The 21,264-nt window shown below is 42.1% G+C and overlaps 1 protein-coding gene across 2 annotated transcripts in view; it reads left to right on the top strand.

Moving 5' to 3' along the window:
- SGCZ (sarcoglycan zeta) overlaps window positions 1-21,264 on the top strand; it is a 554,931-nt gene that overhangs the window by 497,697 nt on the left and 35,970 nt on the right. For both annotated transcript variants that reach the window (XM_079989844.1, XM_079989843.1), the window contains one exon: window positions 15,411-15,533. In XM_079989844.1, coding sequence (XP_079845970.1) covers window positions 15,411-15,533 — 123 coding nt within the window. The remainder of the gene's footprint in view (window positions 1-15,410; window positions 15,534-21,264) is intronic.

Here is a 21,264-nt window from a genome sequence, read left to right as displayed (position 1 = left end):
CTGGAGCAGTCAAGTGATGGAATCAGAACAGAAAAGGTTAAGGAATGCTTAATGTAAGCATATTTCAAAACCTCAAGCCTTGTAGTGAAATTCACCTTACAGCGTTAGAGCAGCTAGCAGGAAAGGGATTGGCACCACAATTAGCAATTATTTTTGAGAACTCAGGGATGACAGGTAAGGTCTCTGAGGGCTGCAGCAGGTCAAACTCCATGCCTATTTTTAATAAGAAAGAAAGGGGCAAAAAACAAGGATCCAGGGATTACATTCAAGTAAGTTTAATTTAACACCTGGCAAATTTTGAGAGTAACTAATAGAGCAGTCAATCAGTAAGCAATGCACCTAGAGGAAAACAAGATGAACAACAGTAAGACAATGTGACTGGGCTCTGTTGAAGAATGACTGCTGTAATGAATTCTGAAAAGATTTCCTGTGTTTCCAATCAAGTATTTGGGTATGGGTGAGACTCTGGCTTTGTATAATACTGCGAAGATTTTAAATTAAAGATTATTTTGTGCTCGTACCTTTAAGGAAGTAGCTGCATCCAAGGGCACATTGATCTGGCCCACAGAAGCAAATCATTACACAGAGATCTGCCGCATTTGCTCTGTTCTTTCTAAGTTTTGCAGCCAAACTAATTTTCATTCCAAATTGCTCAAGATCAAGGTAGTCCATGGGAGATAATCAGAGAGTGGGTGGAAAGAGCGAGGAAAAAGGGAGGGATAGGCAGAGAGCAGGGAAAAGTGAAGGGGTGCGTATGATTGATGATGATGGTAGCTGACTAATCATATTAAATAAAGAGGTTATCATATTCACAAAATTCTAAAGTAATAATAATTTGATATCGTGAAAATCCACAGAAACGCACTTTCCAGCAAACTTGGGGACAGTTTGGTGCCCAGCCGGGTTGTAGTAAATGTCTCCACCATTCCTAGAAACCACGAAGGGGTGTCCTTCTTATGTTAGGAAGCTGGCAGGGTGGTTTGGGAGTAGAGGATCTCTGGACCAAACCAGCAACACTTCAAATTGTGCTCAAATGGCAACCAGGATAGTTGTAACATGGTTCCATGAGTGTGTACCAGTTGGTATCCTTCTTATTGCATTATGGACCATCTGCAAGCTTCCAAAGGCGCCTCAGAAGAAGCCACATGTAGAGGGTATTGCATTGCTTCAATTTCAATGTACCGTATTTTTCCGTCTATAAGACGCCCCTATTTGGGGAGACTGAAAGTTCAGAAAATGGGGGGAGATGGCAAAAAGTTGTTGAGTTTTTTTGGGGGTGGGGATTGCCTGGAGTTCTTGAGCTTTTTGGGGGGATTACCGAGGGTTGTTGAGCTTTTTTTTTGGGGGGGTGCCAAAAATTGCTCACCCACATGCATCACAAAATCCATCTCCTGTCTGTCCCCTTGCTGGCAGAAGCTGCCAATCGTGCGCACAATTGCCACAGCGTCGGCCAATCAACACCACCCATTGATGCAGCAACCAATAACACACACTATAGCCACTGACAGCCGCTGCAGAAACCAATCAAACGTCCACCCTATGCACTACCCATGTATGAGACGACCCCCACTTTTTAGCATGATTTTTAATGAGGACAACCTAGTCTTATACATGGAAAAATATGGTAACTAAGGCATATGTTAATTTATTCAGATCTGATGTTCTGGGCCTAGCTAATAACCATGCCCCTCTCTCCTACAATTATAGAAGCTTATACGTATGTGTCTATATCTATGTATTTATCTATCATCTATCTATCTATCTATCATCTATCACCACCCACGGAGCAATGGTTCCAAACTACAAGAAAGAAGATTCTACCTAAACATTAGGAAGAACTTCCTGACAGTAAGAGCTGTTCGGCAGTGGAATTTGCTGCCAAGGAGTGTGGTGGAGTCTCCTTCTTTGGAGGTCTTTAAGCAGAGGCTTGACAACCATATGTCAGGAGTGCTCTGATGGTGTTTCCTGCTTGGCAGGGGGTTGGACTCGATGGCCCTTGTGGTCTCTTCCAACTCTATGATTCTATGATTCTATGATTCTATGATCCACCTCTCCAAACTTATATAAACCTAAGTGTATGGACCTTTGTTGCTGATCTTATAATTCTTCTTTCCTCATCACTTTCTTTCCTTTCTAAAAGCATGCAAATAAACTTTTTATCTCCCCCAAAATGGTGAATAAAACATCAGTTACGAACCTAGCATAACTAGATTATTTTACTGAGTGTGTTCTTAATCTATTAATCTGAAGCAATTTCACTGAAGCAAGCTTTGCTTCTGTGGTGCTGTTGCTGAGCCAGCAGCAGAATGAGACTAACATCTATTGAAGCCTATGAGAAAAATCTAATTGCACTGAATGAGAGTCAGATCAAGATCAAGAACGTGTACAGGAAATGCAGCACATATGCTGTGTATTTGGAATTTAATAAGATGTCTGCAGTGTACATTTAAACCAATATCATGCCACTTTAAATAGTCATGGCTACCACAATTTCCAATGTGGTATAGCAATCAATCCATCTTCCCAGGTAATTCTGGGAATCCTATTTCTCTGAGGGGAATAAGGGTCTCCCAACATCTCTCAGCACCCTTAACAAACTACAGTTTCCAGGATTTTTGGGGGAGGGGCGCATGACATTGATACTGCTTTATATGTGTATATATAAAGAGAGAGAGCAGATGGGGCCAAAGTACAAGTGGAATCCAGTTGAGTCATTCAGAAATCTTGTTTGAATTGCCCATTCCGTAGTCATGCCCCTGTTATTATAAGTGCCACATTCCAAATTCATTTTAGTATGTATCTACATAATAAATGCCAGAAAGGAGAACCAGACATTCAAGGACAGATTGGATTGCATCAATCATAAGGTCATTTTAATGGTTTGCAGATGGTGATATGAATCCGAGATACATTTTCCCTCTGTTTCCTGTTTATTTTCTCTTAAAAATGATGATTCAGTACAGATAATAGTCTCCCCAGCCCCATCCTGAGCTGAAACTGATAGGGCAAAGGCATTATATACCTATTTATCCCACTAGTTTTCAGTTTTCATATTTTGAGGTACCTTGCGAACTCTGTTCTAGTGAGCATTTGCCACCACTTAGTGCTACTGACTAAACTTGAGTCAGTGGAGTGTTGCAGCAACAAAAAAGGCTAGGCCAATTATGTGTATTGTCAACAGATGTATAGTATCCAGATTGCAAGAAATAATGGCACCGTTCTTTCTGCTTTCGACAGACGTCACCTACAGTAATGTGACCTGTTCTGAGCACCACAGATCATGTTGGAGGGCAAAGGATGTTCATGGGCCTACAGAGTGTTCTGTGAGGAAGGTTGTGTAGCCTGAGGGGAAGACTATGGAAAGTGCTATGAAAGAGAACCTTCTTAATAGGTGTTGTTCCAGAGGGTAAAACCTCAACTCAGTAGGTTCAAATGAAAACAAAAGGGATGCAGACTAAACACTAGGAAGACGTTCCTGCCAATGTGAGAGGTTTGCCAGTGGTGCACATTGCCTAGAAAAATGGTAGAATGTCCTTTCTTAGTGTTTTTAAGCAGTTTTTAAGCTGTCTATCAAGGATGCTGCAGTAGATGGGTTTCCTGCATTGGCAGTGGGTGGACTAGATATCTTTTGAGGTTCTTGTTTTCACCTGTAAGCGATGTGCCCATTGATGAATCAGGTATGAATCAGGCCTTAAGGTATGACGTTAACATATGAGAGAGTGCTGGAGGTGAAATAGTTAAACAGGTTGCCCAGTCAGGACCCAGGGGTTGGAGTCAGTGGGACTATAAAACCAGCTCTGGGAGGGGCAAAAGGGGGAGTTCGTTGGGAGTTGGGTGGTTGGTTGGAGTGGGAGTGAATTGGGCTAGAGTTGTGGGTAGGTTCAGTTAGTGTAACGAAATAGGCTGAGTCAGGAACAGTTAGGGGCTAGGCAGACAAGTAAATACTGTGGTTCCTCGCAAGACGCAATTAATTCGTTCCGCGAGTCTCTTTGTCTTGCGGTTTTTTCGTCTTGCAAAGCACCCCTATTAGCGGATTAGCGCTATTAGCGGCTTAGCGGCTTAGAAAAACGGGGGGGGGGGGAGGGAAAAACTCTCAAGACTCGCAAGATGTTTTCGTCTTGCGAAGCAAGCCCATAGGGAAATTCGTCTTGCGAAGCACCTCAAAAGACGGAAAACTCTTTCGTCTAGCGAGTTTTTCGTCTTGCGAGGCATTCGTCTTGCGGGGCACCACTGTGTTGGAGAGGTGATTTAGTGAGCGAGAGCAGGTAGCAAAAGTTATAGGTCTGGATAGGCACCCCATGATTGTAATTGACTGATACCGTTTATGAAACCACACGCTTGTTAAACTGCAATAAAGAAACAGAAGTTTATGCTTCAGTTTAACCCTGTCTGGACTCAGTATTGTCCCAGGTAGGGCCTGGGTGGTGGCAGCGAGAAATAAAGTGGTGGCACAGGGATCAATAGACAGTGAAATGTCCGGGGGACCTGTGTGATCGCCACAGAAGGTTTTGTACAGTTTTGTACATATTTTGCATTCTTGTTGCAGATAGGATTTTGGTGTTTTTTTACATACACAGTCATAGCTTTGATGGGAATTTTTTGGATGGGGCTAATTTGGGGCCTGGTACCCACAAGGCCATGAATTATAAATAGCTGAATAGTGTGACATAAATCTTAGAACTTCAGCTGAGAATAAAGCGTAGCTATTCTAAGAAGCAGTCATTGTTTCCCCTTGTGATCAAAAGCTAATTCCAAATACATCTGAATCCTCTAGTGCCTATACATTTATATTCAATCATAGCGGCTTAACATGATTTTGATTCAATATTCCAGGGTGCTCCCAATCTACATCTTAATCTGAAGGCCCTTAGCAGTAGCTTACGTAGATGTTTCTAATGTGCCAGTGAAATTACTTAAAATTCCACACACTTATATTCAGTTAACGTAGTGTGTCTCATGCTTTCATATTTCAAAAAAATGGCAAAGCCCACTGGTGGCCAATCATACTTGAAGCTTCATCAATATTAACCCCAAATCCTGCATCTTTGAAGATATATTTGACATTATAATTTTAAAGATTGAGCTTAGGTTCTGCCAAGGATTACCTCATTATTAAAACACATGCTATCTCTGTGATTCCTCCCATCCCTGAGAATCAATACATTTCAAAAGACTTTTTTTTCTAATATCATTGGAATTATTCCTTATTTCATACACAATTAAGCAAACAAACAAAAAGCAATCAAAAAGATTATTTAATTAGTGTGTAATTTGCTTTGGCATATGCAAATCTCATTTGTTTTGGCATTATCAAATCTCAGTAATTTACTTACAGCTACCTCCTTTGGTGAGGAAAGCTCATCCGCTTGAACAGCTTTCTATGCTGGAGCTGCAAATAAATATAGAATTGTAGTAAGTATCCCAGTGGTGGGTGGGTAATGCTTGCATCTACCCAGTAATATAAATCCAAAGAGGCAGCACATTCTTTACATTTACTGAAAACCAGCACACCCAGATTCTGACGCTCCTCTTAGATGCAAGTCCCCCTTCTGTCTCCCAAGAATCAGGTTCTCTCAAGTTGGAATTCATAGAATCATAGAGTTGGAAGAGACCACAAGGGCCATCGAGTCCAACCCCCTGCCAAGCAGGAAACAAATTGTTGAAGGCAAAGTTAGTTTCTCACAGAGAATACAGTTAGGTAATTCTAGATTCTGGACTTAATAGTGGTTCTTTAGATGGTGGCATGTATTTCTTCACTTCAAAATGTGTAAGGCCAACCCCTTTCCATTTGGCTATCTGGTTCATTCTGCTGACTTCCAGCCCCAAAGTCTTGCCCTCATAACACCACTGGATGCAGAAGCAGAATCACTTTCTTGCCCACGCCAATGAGCAAGCCTGACCAGGGAATATCACATGACCCACTCTTAAAGGGATGGTGTTCATGCCATTCCTTCCATTGCAGAATGGAATGATGGTACACAGGATAAAATCTTTCCTGGCATCACCTGCTTCAGACTCCAGTCTGGAGATACATTCAAAGAGGCCAAAGAAGAAGAAGAGGAGGAGGAGGAGGAGTAGTAGTTTGGATTTTATATCCTGCTTTATCACTACCCAAAGGAGTCTCAAAGTGGCTAACATTCTCCTTTCCCTTCCTCCCCCACAACAAACACTCTGTGAGGTGAGTGAGGCTGAGAGACTTCAAGAAGTGTGACTAGCCCAAGGTCACCCAGCAGCTGCATGTGGAGGAGTGGCGACGCAAACCCGGTTCACCAGATTACGAAACTACTGCTCTTAACCACTACACCACACTGGCTCCATACTGCGGGTTCATAGTAAACTCCCATTTTTTTTTTAACCATGTGAGTTGATGGCACTTAAAGAACTATTTTCTGATGTCCTGAGTAGAGAACTGTAGAATGTTTCCACTCAACCTAGTACATGTTGCTTCTAAATCTGTTCGGCAGCTCTTCGTCTTTCTAAGCCGCTCACTGTCTCTTTAGATGGCTTCAATTATTAGCGCTCCTTTCTTTTTTATAGTCAAATATGTCAGTCTGGATAGGCAAGATCTCTTGTGATTCATCCCATGAATCACCAGTTTTCCATGCCTTAATGTCAGGGTCAATTTAAGTGTGACAGCGGTAGCTGGGTGGAGGTCAGCAAAAACCCCAAACTTACACATGTGGGTGCCCCATGCGATGGATCTCATAGTGAAAATAGTGCCAGAATTCAATGGTTCCGATGACGTGCTAGTCGTATGAGGGTTGCAGCACTTCTTGTATCAAGGTTATTAATATTGTGCATATGGAAGCAATTTGGATGAATAAAAAACGGACTCTTCTTTGAAATAAAAATTATCCAATTCAAAATGATGGTTCAAAAGCTTTACTTACAGAATTCAAACTCCAATCAACTTAAAACAAATAAGGTTACATTCAGTTAGATACATAATTTCTAATACTGATCCTAATATAGGTATTATGCATACCCTAAGCTAAAAATCAAAGCTGTCTCTCCTCCATGCCAGCTTGTTTTCCTGGAGAGAGATTAGCATGTTCATTCTGTTCAGCAGCTTAAGAACAAAGAATCCCAACATCGAAAAAAGGATGGCTACAGATTAGCATATGCGGAGACTTGTAATAGTATATCTTTTTGTGGCTGAGCCACCAAGATACAGTCCTACTTAATCATTAATTTGTTAGTCTCTCTCTTCAGCTCCATTGGAAATTTCCATGCCATGCTTCACAGCATACATACAGACAAAATGCAGAGTTATTTTCCATCTCAATGTACATTAAACAATACTTAACAATTGGTGCCCCATCTTTCAGTCACTCACACCAATCCAACCAATTCTCCAGTGCTTTCTGGATAAATGGATGTTTTCCCGCATGACATTTGTAATCAGTGGCATTCCACCCCCTCAAAGTCAGCTGTTTTCAAATATTTCCAGACAAACTTCCTTAAAACACAACATATGGCTTGGTGGCTTCATCAATTACAGATTAACTGGCTTTTCTGGCTCATATAGCAGTTCGAAAGCACGTCAAAGTGCAAGTAGATAAATAGGTACCACTCCAGTGGGAAGGTAAACGGCGTTTGTGTGCGCTGCTCTGGTTCGCATGACCACTGCTGGCCACATGACCTGGAAGCTGTACACCAGCTCCCTCGGCCAATAAAGCGAGATGAGCGCCGCAACCCCAGAGTCGGTCACGACTGGACCTAATGGTCAGGGGTCCCTTTACCTTTTTATAACTGCATGAATTTATTTCCAACACTCTCGACACATTCCTTGCATATGTGCTGGTGAGCCATAGGCAGTTGCAGCTGATGATGTACACAGTGTACACTCTTAGAACTGGTCTATATGTTAACTTTACCATAAAAGACTTTCCTTGGTCCACCACTTTGCTGGTACCCCCCAGTGATATGGATTGGAGGACAGGTATCTCACAGTTATCACCCAACCCATGAGTCTATTCCTGTACATCAGACCACTGGTCCAACTAAGTTAGTTTCATCTACACTGACTGGCAGTGTAGGGATATTTTCCAGCCTGACCTGAAGATATGAGGAATGAGCCTGGGATCTTTTCATTCAAAGCATGTGCTCTGTCACTGATCTATGGCTGTTCACTGATTCTTTCAGATACGCTTTTCAACTCTCTTCAGGTAAAGGCCCCTTTTCAGCCTCACTTCCACTAAAAATAATAATAATCATGAGACTAAGTCAGTATTGTGTTCCTATTATTGCTACTGTCTGATCCTGATTTGCTCCTATAGTCTGTTTTTTACCACTGTTGAAAGGATGTCCACAGTTCCTTAAACACATCTAGTAGTAGAGCCCAGGTTTTGAATATATAAGGTCTTAGTTTAGCACCTCAAACTGAAAGAAAGCAGACAGCAAGCCTGGGAAATATTGCTGTTTCAGACATTGGAGAGGGATTTCCAACCATGTTTCATATCTGTTATATCACTATGGTTGATATTGTACTGGGATCATTAATAATATTTGTTGTTTGAACGTGCCATGCTCTGACTGCACTGATCCTCACATTTCACCTTTTGTGTGTCTGTGCAACATTGCTTTAAAAAGCTATATCCATGTTTGAGAACTGGTTTGGAAAGATCTATGCGTCCTGTACAGAAACCAGCAAGTGGTTGGCTGTGGGACAAGTAACAAGTTGTTCTGACTGGCAATCCAGATAAGAAGACCTTTGTAAAACTAGGTGGAACCATGTTGACTCTCCTAATCCCTGTGAGGTTATTTCCTGAAATTCCTTATACGGCCATCATCAGTGATGGCGCTGCAGTGCCACAGAAAGCAGGCCAACAGCTTCTCCATTCTGGCAAAGTGACTCAGTGAGGTGATGAGCCAGGATCCTACTACCAGAACCCCTGATTCAAGACCCCTGGCACTTTACAGGCCCCATTTTATGTTCATACATGATTTCAACTCGTGTGAGGCAAGTGGGAGTGCACCATGTACCTTTGCATCACCTTTACTATGCAAGCTATCGCCAGCTGTTTTTGGACTACAATTCCCATCATCCCTGACCCCTGCTCTTGCTAACTAGGGAGGTTGGAAGTTGTAGTCCAAAAACAGCTGGAAACTCAAGTTCGGGAGACTCTACTCTAGAAGCTGGCTCTCAAACTTCTGTGGTGGGGAGATTCCAGTACTTGAGTGGATTGTGCACAGGAATTGTGAAGGGTAGAACTCTCTCTCCTTCCCCTACTTCTTTAGAATCCCATGAGTAAACAGAATTCTCAGATATAACTGCATAGTATCTGTTTGCTGTTGGTGTTAAGAGATGATAACTATAGAAATTGTGAAGTGAGAGATCTGGCATCAAATGAATATCCACAATACCATATATATATTTTCTATTGAAGTTCTATCAAAGGACCCTAAGAGATTCACAGTATTCATGTAAGTGAGAATGTGTAGCAACACATCTTCTCATTAGCTCCTTGGAGATATCAATAAGAGATAATACTAGCACTGAACAACAACAACAACATCATCAACAACAGAGTGGAATCTATACAACATAAACTGATTCAATATGCAGATAATAGCCTATCATCAGTCATGGATTTCCACTTCAGAATCGAGAAGGTTGTGGACTTAACATAGAGAGCAGCATATTATATTGGGCTATAAAATAAATTATTCTAAATGCCCTTATCCATTACTTTGCTTTCAGCCATGGTTTGCAGTCAGCAAATCTAAATGGGGAAAGAGCTAAGGAATCAATTCAAAAGAAAGCTCAGTAGCATTGTAAAACACTTGCGAAACAATTACTGTAAGGATTAGTGGTTATGTTGAGAGGTGGAGAACTGTCAGTCTTTGGCTTGATAGAGAAAATGAATGTTCTGCTGGAACTAGCTTCTAAGCATAAGATATCATGAAAAGGTTTAGGCTTAATATTACAAAACTAGAGTTTAGGGAAATGTCCTAAGCTTGCTCCAGTTTGTGGATATGAAAGGAAACTTATACTGGTGATCAGCCTACGAGACTTTTATTTGATGAATTGGCAGTGTTGCTTAATTGCCCCCAATTCAAGGGATCCTGATGGGCAAGATGTCTTGAACCAACCTGCTGGTCTTTACATTCCAAAGGGGACAGCACAGAATAGCTCAGTTGGTTAGAGCATGGTGCTGATGATGCCAGTGTTGCAGGTTCAGTCCCCATATGAGACAGCTGCATATTCAGGTTATGCAGATTATGTACTAGATTATTCTCGTTATGATTCTGTGATTCTCTGCTGTCCCTTAGAAAAAGTGATGGGTCTGCTCCCCCCAGCTCATCTCACAATTAGCTCAGTTTTCCAGGTTTTCTCAGAGAACTCATGCGGGGAGGTTATCTGCCCCCCTCCAATAATTAAGTTCATAATAGTCATGTAACCACCAATCTTCCCTTCTAGTCCTGCCTTCCCAACAATTAAGCTTGTGAAGATACAGTAGCAGCAATAAGGGTGATGCAAAGAGTTTACTGCATGGGCAGGCAAACTAAGGCCCGGGGGCCGGATCCGGCCCAATCGCCTTCTCAATCTGGCTCGTGGACGGTCCAGGAATCAGCGTGTTTTTACATGAGTAGAATGTGACCTTTTATTTTAAAGGCGTCTTTGGGTTATTTGTGCGGCCTGCCTGGTGTTTTTACATGTGTAGAATGTGTGCTTTTATTTAAAATGCATCTCTGGGTTATTTGTGGAACATAGGAATTCATTCATTTTTTCCCTTCAGAATATAATCCAGCCCCCCACAAGGTCTGGGGGACAGTGGACCGGCCCCCTGCTGAAAAAAATTGCAGACCCTTGGTTTACAGCATTGGTGGAAGGCTCATTTTTAAGACCTGGGTGGTGCTTGCTTGGCCAGGAATTTCTGCAGCTTCCAGGGAGCTGGGGAAATGGAGTTTCCAGTGGCTCTGTGCTCAAAATGGGCTCTCATTCCCAGGATCCGTGACAGTGGTAGATTTTTCTCTTTAAGCATTCGCTTGTCAAAATTCCTTCTCCTCCCCACTCATTCCCCTGGTTATAATCTGAAGGAAAGGGGGAAGAAAGAGTGTTGGCAGAAGGAAAGACTGGTGCTGGGACAAGTGGGGATGGGCCCTTTATGATCCAGGTATTTTGTAGGAGTTCTTGGCATGGCTCAAAATGAGATTGAGAGTGACACACTCTGCATCCACTCCAGAGCTCAGTGTTGGAATATAAAACTGTGAAAAGAAATTGCACCTTGTGTGCTGTGAGCCTGTCTCTCTTATTTTCCTTATGCACCTTCTAAGTTTAACTCTTGCTGTTTCTTTTAATTCTGGTTTATTTCTTGCATTTTAGTACCTAACTGCTCATTTCTTCTGTTTCTTCTGTTAGTTTGCTAAATGTTCAAAGGAATTCAGACTTAAACCAGACATTGCATATTGCTTGAGACTGTTCACAATAATTTTTTTCTCCTCTGGCATGTCAACAGGTTTCTTTATTTACTGGCCTTCCCTTTTCCACTCTCCAGACCTTCTAATATTGATCATTGCCTCTCCTTTGTTGCAGGCACACATACACCCCATTTTCTCATTATGTTTAAGAACATTTTAAAGAACCAAGCTGTTCAGAAAATATTTTCAGTTAGCATTTTGTCTCAGCAAAAAATGATTCAGCCTTTAAACCACTGTGCTTGCTCCCATTTCTTGCTTTTTTAGTCTTTATTAAATTAGCTGCTTGAAATAGTCGATGGATGCACCAAACAAGATTAGTATCTGTAATTTACCCAGATCTTTCCCTAGAACTTTCAGTTATCCACATCAGAGGTTATTAGGACCCTGAGAATGTTAAAGGACTTTGAAATTTGTAATATGAATTGTTCTACATGGTGCAAACACCAAAGCATATTTGTGGGTGGGTTCCAGTAGCATGCAGAGTACTGTATATCCTACGTTTTCATTGACTTGACTATGTTCTCATTGATCCAGAATGAAATATGTTATTGTCTTATACCCCGCCCATCTGGCTGGGTTTCCCCAGCCACTCTGGGCGGCTCCCAACAGGATATAATAATAAAAAAGCAATAAAACATCAAACATGAAAAACTTCCCTAAACAAGGCTGCCTTCAGATGTCTTCTAAAAGTTGGATAGTTGTTTATTTCCTTGACATCTGATGGGACAGCGTTCCACGGGGCGGGCGCCACTACTGAAAAGGCCCTCTGCCTGGTTCCCTGTAACCTCACTTCTCACAGTGAGGAAACCACCAGAAGGCCCTCGAAGTTGGACTTCAGTGTCCTGGCTGAACGATGGGGGTGGAGATGCTCCTTCTGGTATACTGAGCAGAGGCCATTTAGGGCTTTAAAGGTCAACACCAACACTTTGAATTGTGCTCAGAAATGTACTGGGAGCCCATGTAGGTGTTTCAGAACCGGTGTTATATGGTCTCGGCAGCCACTCCCAGTCACCAGTCTAGTTGCCACATTCTGGATTAGTTTTAGTTTCTGGGTCACCTTCAATGGTAGCCCCATGTAGAGTGTATTGCAGCAGTTCAAGCAGGAGATAACCAGAGCAAACGTTCATCATAACTTATCTGCACCCAGGAAAGCTTTCATGCATTACTTATACAAAAAAACAGCATACGTCCATTTGGCCAGAACCTCTCATTGGTCCACCTGCCAACGAAGGCATATGTGGCAAGCCTCCAAGTCTTATAGATAACTTCCCTGTCTAGGTCAGTAACCAAGCACACCAAGCCCACAGATAAGTGTAGCATCAGAGCAAGCCAATTAGCATATATCAAAGCAAGTGAATAAACATATATGAGCTCATTCTTTCAGCAACTACCAATTAATCCTGGGGTTATCTTGATGATCAAGATAACCCTTTTACAGGCCTCCCAGAACATTGCCACCTTTTGGTTTTATACAGTTTAGTAGTGTGATTGCAGTAGACTTTAATTGTTAGTAACATATAAATACTATAGAATTTAAATAATACAGTTCTTGTTAAGTTTTGTGTTAACAGACAAATCTTTATTATGGTGTGAATGTTTTACAGAAAGCTTATGAATTTCCTGTGGTACAAAATAAAAGGTGTTGTTGTTTTTTTTAAAAAATGGTGCTTTTGAGAATTAACCCCAAATATGGACAATTTGAAAAAGACCTGGGTTATATCCAGAATTCTCAGATAGATAAATGGGCATGATATTTACTTAGGACTTGGATGTCTTTATCGTGTTTTTAATATTCTGTTGGGAGCCATCCAGAGTGGCTGGGGAGACTCAGCCAGATGGGTGGGGTATAAATAATTTTTTATTGTTATTATTGTTATTATTGAGATCAAATAGTGAATTTGGATAGCAAGGACTTTTAGATGACCAAAGAAAAATAGCTAGTTTGTTTATTCTCAGTAGGTTGTATTCAGACTTAATCATGCTTAGAGTAGACCCACTAAAAGCAGACACTTCAATTTGTGACTATTTAAGCATGATGGGAACACCAGCAAAATAGACCTAAAAGTACACTCATCCAGCTGGGAGTAGAGCAACGGGTCAGCCACTCTGCCACCTGAAATTTTGCCAGCTCACACCAGATGTGATGGAAGGCAGAGGCTGTGTCAGCTACAGGCTAGTGCATCTGAGGATTGGGCACATTAACATGACTCTGCTTTGCCCTTGCAACATCCTATTTCAAACCCCTGTGCTGGCTACCATCAGTGGAAACATCCCTGGTGGTAGAGCTTGACTCACAAACAGAGGTGAAGGAAGCCACTCAGGCGCCTGGGGCTGGGCGAGCCACCTATAGGGGTGGGGCAAGGGCAGGGCAAGCCGCCCATAGGGGCGGGGCGTACCACAGGGTCTCCAGAGTCTGCCTGTCTCCTCCCACTCAGCCGCCCTACAGCTGGGGGAGAGGCAGCAGGCGGACTGTTTGGGCAGTGCGGAGCCTGCGCGCGCCCAAGCCACCTCATCTCTCCCAGGAGAGATGTGTGGCTCAGACACACTGCAGGCTCTGTGGTCAGTGCCGCCTGGCATTTTGTCATCCCCCTTCCTCTGCCCCTGCTTACAACCAGCTGCAGTGGCAGCCTTCAAGGCAGCAGAGCCTCCCACATGGGCAGATAAACACCTTCACAAAACTTGCATGTATGTTTGTGGTCTGATTGTATCAGTATGTTTCCAAGCACAATTCAAAGCATTGGTGCTGACCTTTAAAGCCCTAAACGGCCTCGGCCCAGTATACCTGAAGGAGCGTCTCCACCCCCATCGTTCAGCCCAGACACTGAGGTCCAGCTCCGAGGGCCTTCTGGCAGTTCCCTCCCTGTGGGAAGTGAGGTTACAGGGAACCAGGCAGAGGGCCTTCTCAGTGGTGGCTCCTGCCCTATGGAATGCCCTCCCATCAGATGTCAAGGAAATAAACAACTATCCGACTTTTAGAATACATCTGAAGGCAGCCCTGTTTAGGGAAGTGTTTAATGACTAATGTTTTAATGTATTTAAACTCTTTTGTTGGAAGCATCCCAGAGTGGCTGGGGAAACCCAGTCAGGTGGGCAGGGTATAAATAATAAATTATGATTATCCTGACCCCTTCAGCTGCAAGACTCAAGGGGTGTAAGCCATCTTCACACAGGGATGTCCACACTAAAGAAATTCCACACAATGAATTGTGGCAAATGTGGATTCTCAAGCAAACTTGATGGGGTCTGCAGCCATTCCTTGCTCTCTTATTAAAATGCCTGTGATACATAAGCATATATCAAAACATGCATTCTTTTTCATTGACATGAGAGTCAGGCTGAGTAGTCTCAATTAGTCTTTAGCTTCATGTAACGCTCTAAACTGAAGTCCAGAGTGACTGCAAATGCAATTCATATGCATACAAGTAGGCCTTCCTAATCCTTAAAAATCCTTCTAATGTAAAGGCCATGTCTGAAACTTATCCCATGTAAAATATTTTTTTAAGGGAATCTCACCTGTGTGTGTTCATGTCACACACAACAAAAATTGTTTGTTATTAGGGTAACTAAGTCAACAAGTATAAAGGGCACTCAAACAAGAGTCAACTACCTAGTCTTGCCTAGTTCCAAAGTAATCAGGAGAAGTGTGTCTGGGGGGGAGGGGGATGAATTTTTTGCAGATTTCCCCTTTAACGGGCTTTGGGGATACATCAGTTAGGCATTTAATTTGCATATATGCTTCCAAAAATATCCGCAGGGTGTGATTAAAAGAATTGTGCCATTCACTGAGACATTAATTGGGGATCAAAATACCCACCTTACATCCCAGCCCATTTTGACAGTTCTGGAACCCCCCTGCCAAGAAAACTAGGTGGCCATCCCCGGCTACCTTTTGGAAATGGTGAAAGTTGCAGTGGTGGGAGTGAAATGCTTGAGCTCATCATGTAAGTGGTGGCCTCTGCCTCAAAGCTTTATTTTTCTCTCCTTAGGTGCTGACGCTGTAGAAGCCCAGTGTAAGAGATTTGAAGTGAGCTCCAGTGAAGATGGAAGGGTGCTCTTCTCTGCTGACGAAGAAGAGATCGTCATTGGAGCAGACAGACTGAAAGTCACAGGTAGGGAAGAACAGCGGTACCCTTTTTAAATTTATTTAAAAGTGCTAATGGTATTGATGGTGGTACGTCCATAAGGTTTTCATAAGTGTACCACAGTTTATTTTAAATGAGGAAGAAGATTTGCTCTCCATCATTTATGCACATTTTTCTAATGAATGTTCATGCACTCTACCAACAGATATACCACATGTTGTTCTGAATTAAGGGTGCGGAAATAGACCCTGCAACCAAATATGGCAGTGTGGAATGCTCCTGTTCATCATTCCAGAAATCCTAGTCCATTCCGCTCCCTACCCCAGCTTTCCGTTCTCCCCTCCCCTGCTGCTCAACAGTCAGCAATCCATGTGCACTGAGCATGCTCAGTCTTTATTGGATGGGGTTTTTTTTTGGGGGGGGGGTCCTCTCTAAGGGTTTTTGCTAAATCTTTTTTGCCCTTGTACAAATTTTGTGGTTCCCCAAAACTACTACTACTACTACTACTACTACTAATAATAATAATAATAATTGTACCCCTCCCATCTGGCTGGGTTGCCCCAGCCACTCTGGGCAGCTTCCAACAAATATAAAACCACAGTAAAACATCAAACATTAAAAACTTCCCTATATAGGGATACCTCCCTCTCATGTGTGGATAATTTTGGCTACCCAAGGACCAGCACTCAAGAAACATCCTTATCTTAGGCAAAGGAAAGGAAAGCCTAAGGTAGATAGGAAGGGGGTTGTGACCAGTCAAAGGGCTGAAGGATGAGTAAACTGGAAGTGGGTCGACTTGGTGGATACTGCATAAAGGAAAAAGGGGGGAGCGAAGGAGTCAGGAATGTTTGAGGAGGAAGAAGCTCGGTGAAACCAAGAAACTGAGGAGTGATAGGCACTGCCTCGTGCTAGGGAGTGGCATGGTGGGCACCAAAGTGCCAAAATGGTGGCCAGATGGGCCCAAAAACAGAGCCAGGGACCGAGCGGACATAGGCTGCTGCACCCTCATCCTGACTGGGAAGCCAGGAGAAAGAGAGAGCAGCAAGGTGAGTGGCAACAGATACAGTCCTGAGTAGCAACGTACTTCCATGGAAGGTCCAACTCAGGGCCTTGAAAGTGAGGCTGGCAAAGAGTAGGAGGGGTATTCACCTGGTCTAACCTCACCTTGAGTTTGTTTTTATGTCTGCTTTAAAAAAATAAAATAAACATGCAAGTTGCTGAGTTGCATCTACCTTTCTGGCTTGGTTCTTTGCAAAACTAAGGTGTAAGATCCGGATCGCTGTGATGCCGAGTTCTCCCCTCCTCTTTTGTTGCTGTCCAGACACAGCAATAACGTAGATGGATATTCTCCTGCTGTAGAATTCGACTCTCTACCCGCAGTTCTGTTTCACATGCCATCATTAATACGGCATTAATTTATTGCGCTTTTGCCATTTTGAGAGGTTTACTTAGGTAACGCCACCCCCACCCCCAATAATCATAAAAGCTGCCATTACCCAGCGTGTTAATAGTCGCCTGTACTCAAAATGTCAGCTCTAATTTCTCTGTGACTTAAGGGTACGTACTTAAAAGTACTCTATAAAGAGTGCTTCAAGACAGTTCACCTTGAACTGGGGAAGTTGAAACCTATTTCTTACTAGAGGATTACTCCATGGATCAGAATACTGAGGAATGGCTTTCCCTCAGTGGATCAGTTATTCTCCAGTGAAAGACTACATTTCACTAAAATTTCCAGAGACTATTTTGACTGCATTGGCATGTACTCTGTCAAACCGATAGTGGTGGTTACATTTAATATTGCCTTAGTTTATACTTTATTCCCATGTTCTACTGCAATGTGCCAGAAGCAAGAGGTTGCTGATTCAATCCAACATTACAAGCTGATTCTTGTTACTGCAAATTGTATAATTATATTGGTGCAGATAGCAATGTTTAGCACACTTTAAAATGTTCCACATTATTATTTGACTTGGAAAGCATGAATCATACAACTAAAATTATGAGATTGATTGTCCAAGATTTATTTGACACATTATGCAGAATGAGAGGCTGACCCACCGCTTTACATTTTGGGTATCATTTTTTGAATGCTTCCCTATGTAAAAAAAAGAAACAAAAAATAAACCCCTAGTGTGGTAAAGGGGGAAAGAGCTATGCTATTTCTCCTTTGTTGTTCTAGTTTTCTCCATGTCAGGAACTCTCTCTTTTTTAAAAACTTTGAAAACAATTAAAAAATGTGATACCCCATCTGCAGTTTGAAATGCTGCAAACCAATTTCTACAATTTGAGTCAAGAGTAATGCATAGAACAACTCTATAATGTGAAGTGATCTCCACATCCCCAAGTGTTAGGAAGTTTCAGTGACAATCATTACCAAATCAGTTTCCTTATGATGAGACACTACCAGTCTCTATTTGCAAACATACAAGTTGAGCAAGGGAGAGCTTCCTGGCATCCAGACCAAAAGTTCTAGTTTTGAAAGTATCACAAATGTTCAAAAGCCAGAGCAGACTCCCAAGCCTGCAGACTGCCAGCTCGCAACAAAAATCTTTCATATGGTTGATTTCAGCTGCATCCTTTTTTGTCTCCCTATCCTCCTTACATGCACATTCTCCTATTTGTATGTTTACAGAGGCTTTCATTTTAACACAGATCTGTACACACAGTTCCCAGGCTAGCACAAAAACATTTTTTAATATTTATTTTCCAGTTTATAACAATGCACCAACAAACAATTCCCATATACCCCACCCCAATAAACATTCTGTATGTATGCAATGTAAATAATCAACACTCAGTTTGTAAGTAGTTTAGAAGTTTTGAGCAAAAAACACCTCTTCATTGTAAAGCTAACTAGATATATACCCCCTCCCCAATAACCATGTACAGGAGTTTGTGCATTGCATTGGCAATAATTTCCGCCACCCCAGAAATAAAGTAGAATCAGATAACAGGAAAATCTGGTATACTTGTCTGCACCAGTGGAACTACTATATACATATTGGAAATCAAACTTGGCCAATCATCACAGCATCCTTACTTTTTACTATACCTGATTTATCAAAGATAATGACCAGTGTGGCTGGTTTTTGAGAATAAAATATTTCTCCTATGTCAGTTGTTCAAGGGAACAGTGAACATTTCTTGTATTTCTAAAAATACTCCCCCCCCCCACAAAAAGACCATTGATGCTGATATTTTATAACTTTCTCTTTTAGCATAAGTCTTTAAAATCTAGCATTTGTCTTAGCAGACTAATTGGCAGTTGTCTTGTGACCAGTGAACTACTGCTAATTTTGTCTGTTTGCTAGACTTCAAAAGCCAAAGGAGAATAAATATCTGGTTCTTTTATCTAAAACAAATCTTGAGAGCCAGTCCTTTTCAATATGTTTGCCTTAGCAAGGAAGGAAACGAAACTTGAAAAATACAAGAATAAAGCTAAATATAAAAACTGAAAGAATCCTGCTGGCAGATAAAAATCTCAGATCACTAAATGTTCTGACGCTCAGTCTTAAGCAAATAATTGACACAAGCTTTCAAAACAGATGTTTAAAGTTTCCTCAAATGAATATAAAACAGCTAAGTTGCAACTGTTATGAAAAATAATAGCCTGTGTGGAGAAAGGTAAAGTTACATATGTGAATGTTGTTCGGCTAAAATAAACTTTTCAGCCCGTAAGTAGTTAATTGTATGGAGTGACTGGCAGTTTATTTCTAGCTGGGGCCTGGGAGACATTATGTAGGATTTCTTTAGTTTGCCAAGGAACAGCTATGCTGATACAGTTTCTAGGGATTTTGGAGAGGTGATCATATCGCTTGTGGGATTTTCCATTGTGTCAGTTGGCATTAGAAACCAGTTACACTGAGGCCTGTATTTTTATCCATACTTATAACAAATTATCTCATATCAGTCAATGTTGATATGTCAGGGCAAGCTTTTCAGCTTCCCATATAAAACAAACCCTTCCCTCCATGCATTGTTCTAGGGATTCTCCTGACCCCTCCCCAACCATATTTTGGGGGAGGCACATGGGGAAAGACTCCTTGTACAAAGGGGAATTCTTGTGCAGGCCTCCACTGACATGACTCATTAGTTGAATTCAGTCCTCTTTGCTTAAAGGTAAAGGTAAGGGACCCCCCTGACCATTAGGTCCAGTTGTGGCCAACTCTGGGGTTGCGGAGCTCATCTCACTTTATTGGCCAAGGGAGCCGGCGTACAGCTTCCAGGTCATGTGGTCAGCATTCTGGTGAACCAGAGCAGCACACAGAAACATTGTTTACCTTCCCACTGGAGCGGTACCTATTTATCTACTTGCACTTTGATGTGCTTTCGAACTGCTAGGTTGGCAGGAGCAGGGACCGAGCAACAGGATCTCACTCCGTTGCGGGGATTCGAACCGCCAACCTTCTTTTTGGCAAGTCCTAGGCTCTTTGCTTACTATCACGCAAAGTCTCTTTTTGGATTGTGGGTTACTGTTTAAAAACCTTTCTCCACAAAGACTAGGAGAAATAGTTCAGACTTGCTTCACTGTTTTTAAAACTGCACAAATGAATACTTAAACATATGAAATGTACTTGTATTGAGTCAGCTTTCTTGGCCTCAAGCAGAGAGATTTTCCTGCTTTGTTGAATGCTAGAAATCAAACCCAGAATCCTCCATGTGCACAGTATGGGATAGGAGAGAGATCATATCTGCAAACTTCTACCCAAGTATTTTATCCAATGAAACGCAGTCGTGTCGTAGTACTTGTCCCCTGCTTCACATTTAACACAGATATTTCTGTGATAATAAAGGTACCATCTAGTAGTAAGGGCGTCACAATTATGGAACCCATATGTTCAGCATTGCACATAAAATATAATTACTTTAGAGGGAATTCAACACCACACTGTCGCAAACATTCTGTTAATGCAAACATTTCTGCTTATCCAACAGAATCACCTCCCCCTGCACACTGTTCTGGGGTTTCCCCTTGAGCTAATTTGGGGGGGGGATGCAAGGTCCAAATGGGGGGGGGGATCACAATTGTACTAACAGGTTACCACTAGCAGGACCAGTTGGTTTATTTCGGCCGTACATTTTCATTGCATCTAAAGTAGAAATTGAACATGGAGGTTTCACTTTTCATTACAAGTAAAAAAAAGGGGGACAACATTTCTGTTGTTGTCTTACCACATCTTGACTCACATTTCACAGGGTCCTGCCCACAAGCCATCAGTTAGCCATGCCTGGTCTAAACTAAGTACCTAACGTCTTCTTTTACTGTGTCAAGCACTTCAAGGTAAAGTACTTATTGAATGTGTATCTGAAGGTGGGAAAAGCCTTTGAAAATCTCTTTGTGACACTTGGCACTCCAGTGCCCTGCCATATTTCATCAGTTATATCATGTCACAGGACGTAATATAAGCCGACTGATGCAAACCGTGGGGACTTGCACATGTTTGCTGAAAAATTTAAAAGCAACACAATTTGGGGGTCAGAACTCAAAGGCAACTACAAGGAGAAAGTTATCTCTGTTTTCCTAGCTTGGGGAATATAATGCCTTTTGGCAGTGTTCTAGTTGTACCTCGCAACCATCATTCATTCCTTCGTCACCTCGAGGCTAGATGACATGCAGCTGCCCTTGATGACTACTAGAAAGCTGCCGATGTTGCAGAATACAGCAGTACACTGCCTGAAAAGGGGAGATCACACCAGTACTCCAAGCCTACTTTCCGTCCCCTACAGCATCACAGTTGCTCTGGTTACTTGTACCCCC

The sequence above is a fragment of the Podarcis cretensis genome (assembly GCF_951804945.1).
Source record: "Podarcis cretensis genome assembly, chromosome: 9".
Taxonomy (NCBI): domain Eukaryota; kingdom Metazoa; phylum Chordata; class Lepidosauria; order Squamata; family Lacertidae; genus Podarcis; species Podarcis cretensis.
The sequence above is the reverse complement of the archived record's forward strand: the minus strand, read 5'-3'. Positions and strand labels throughout refer to the sequence as shown.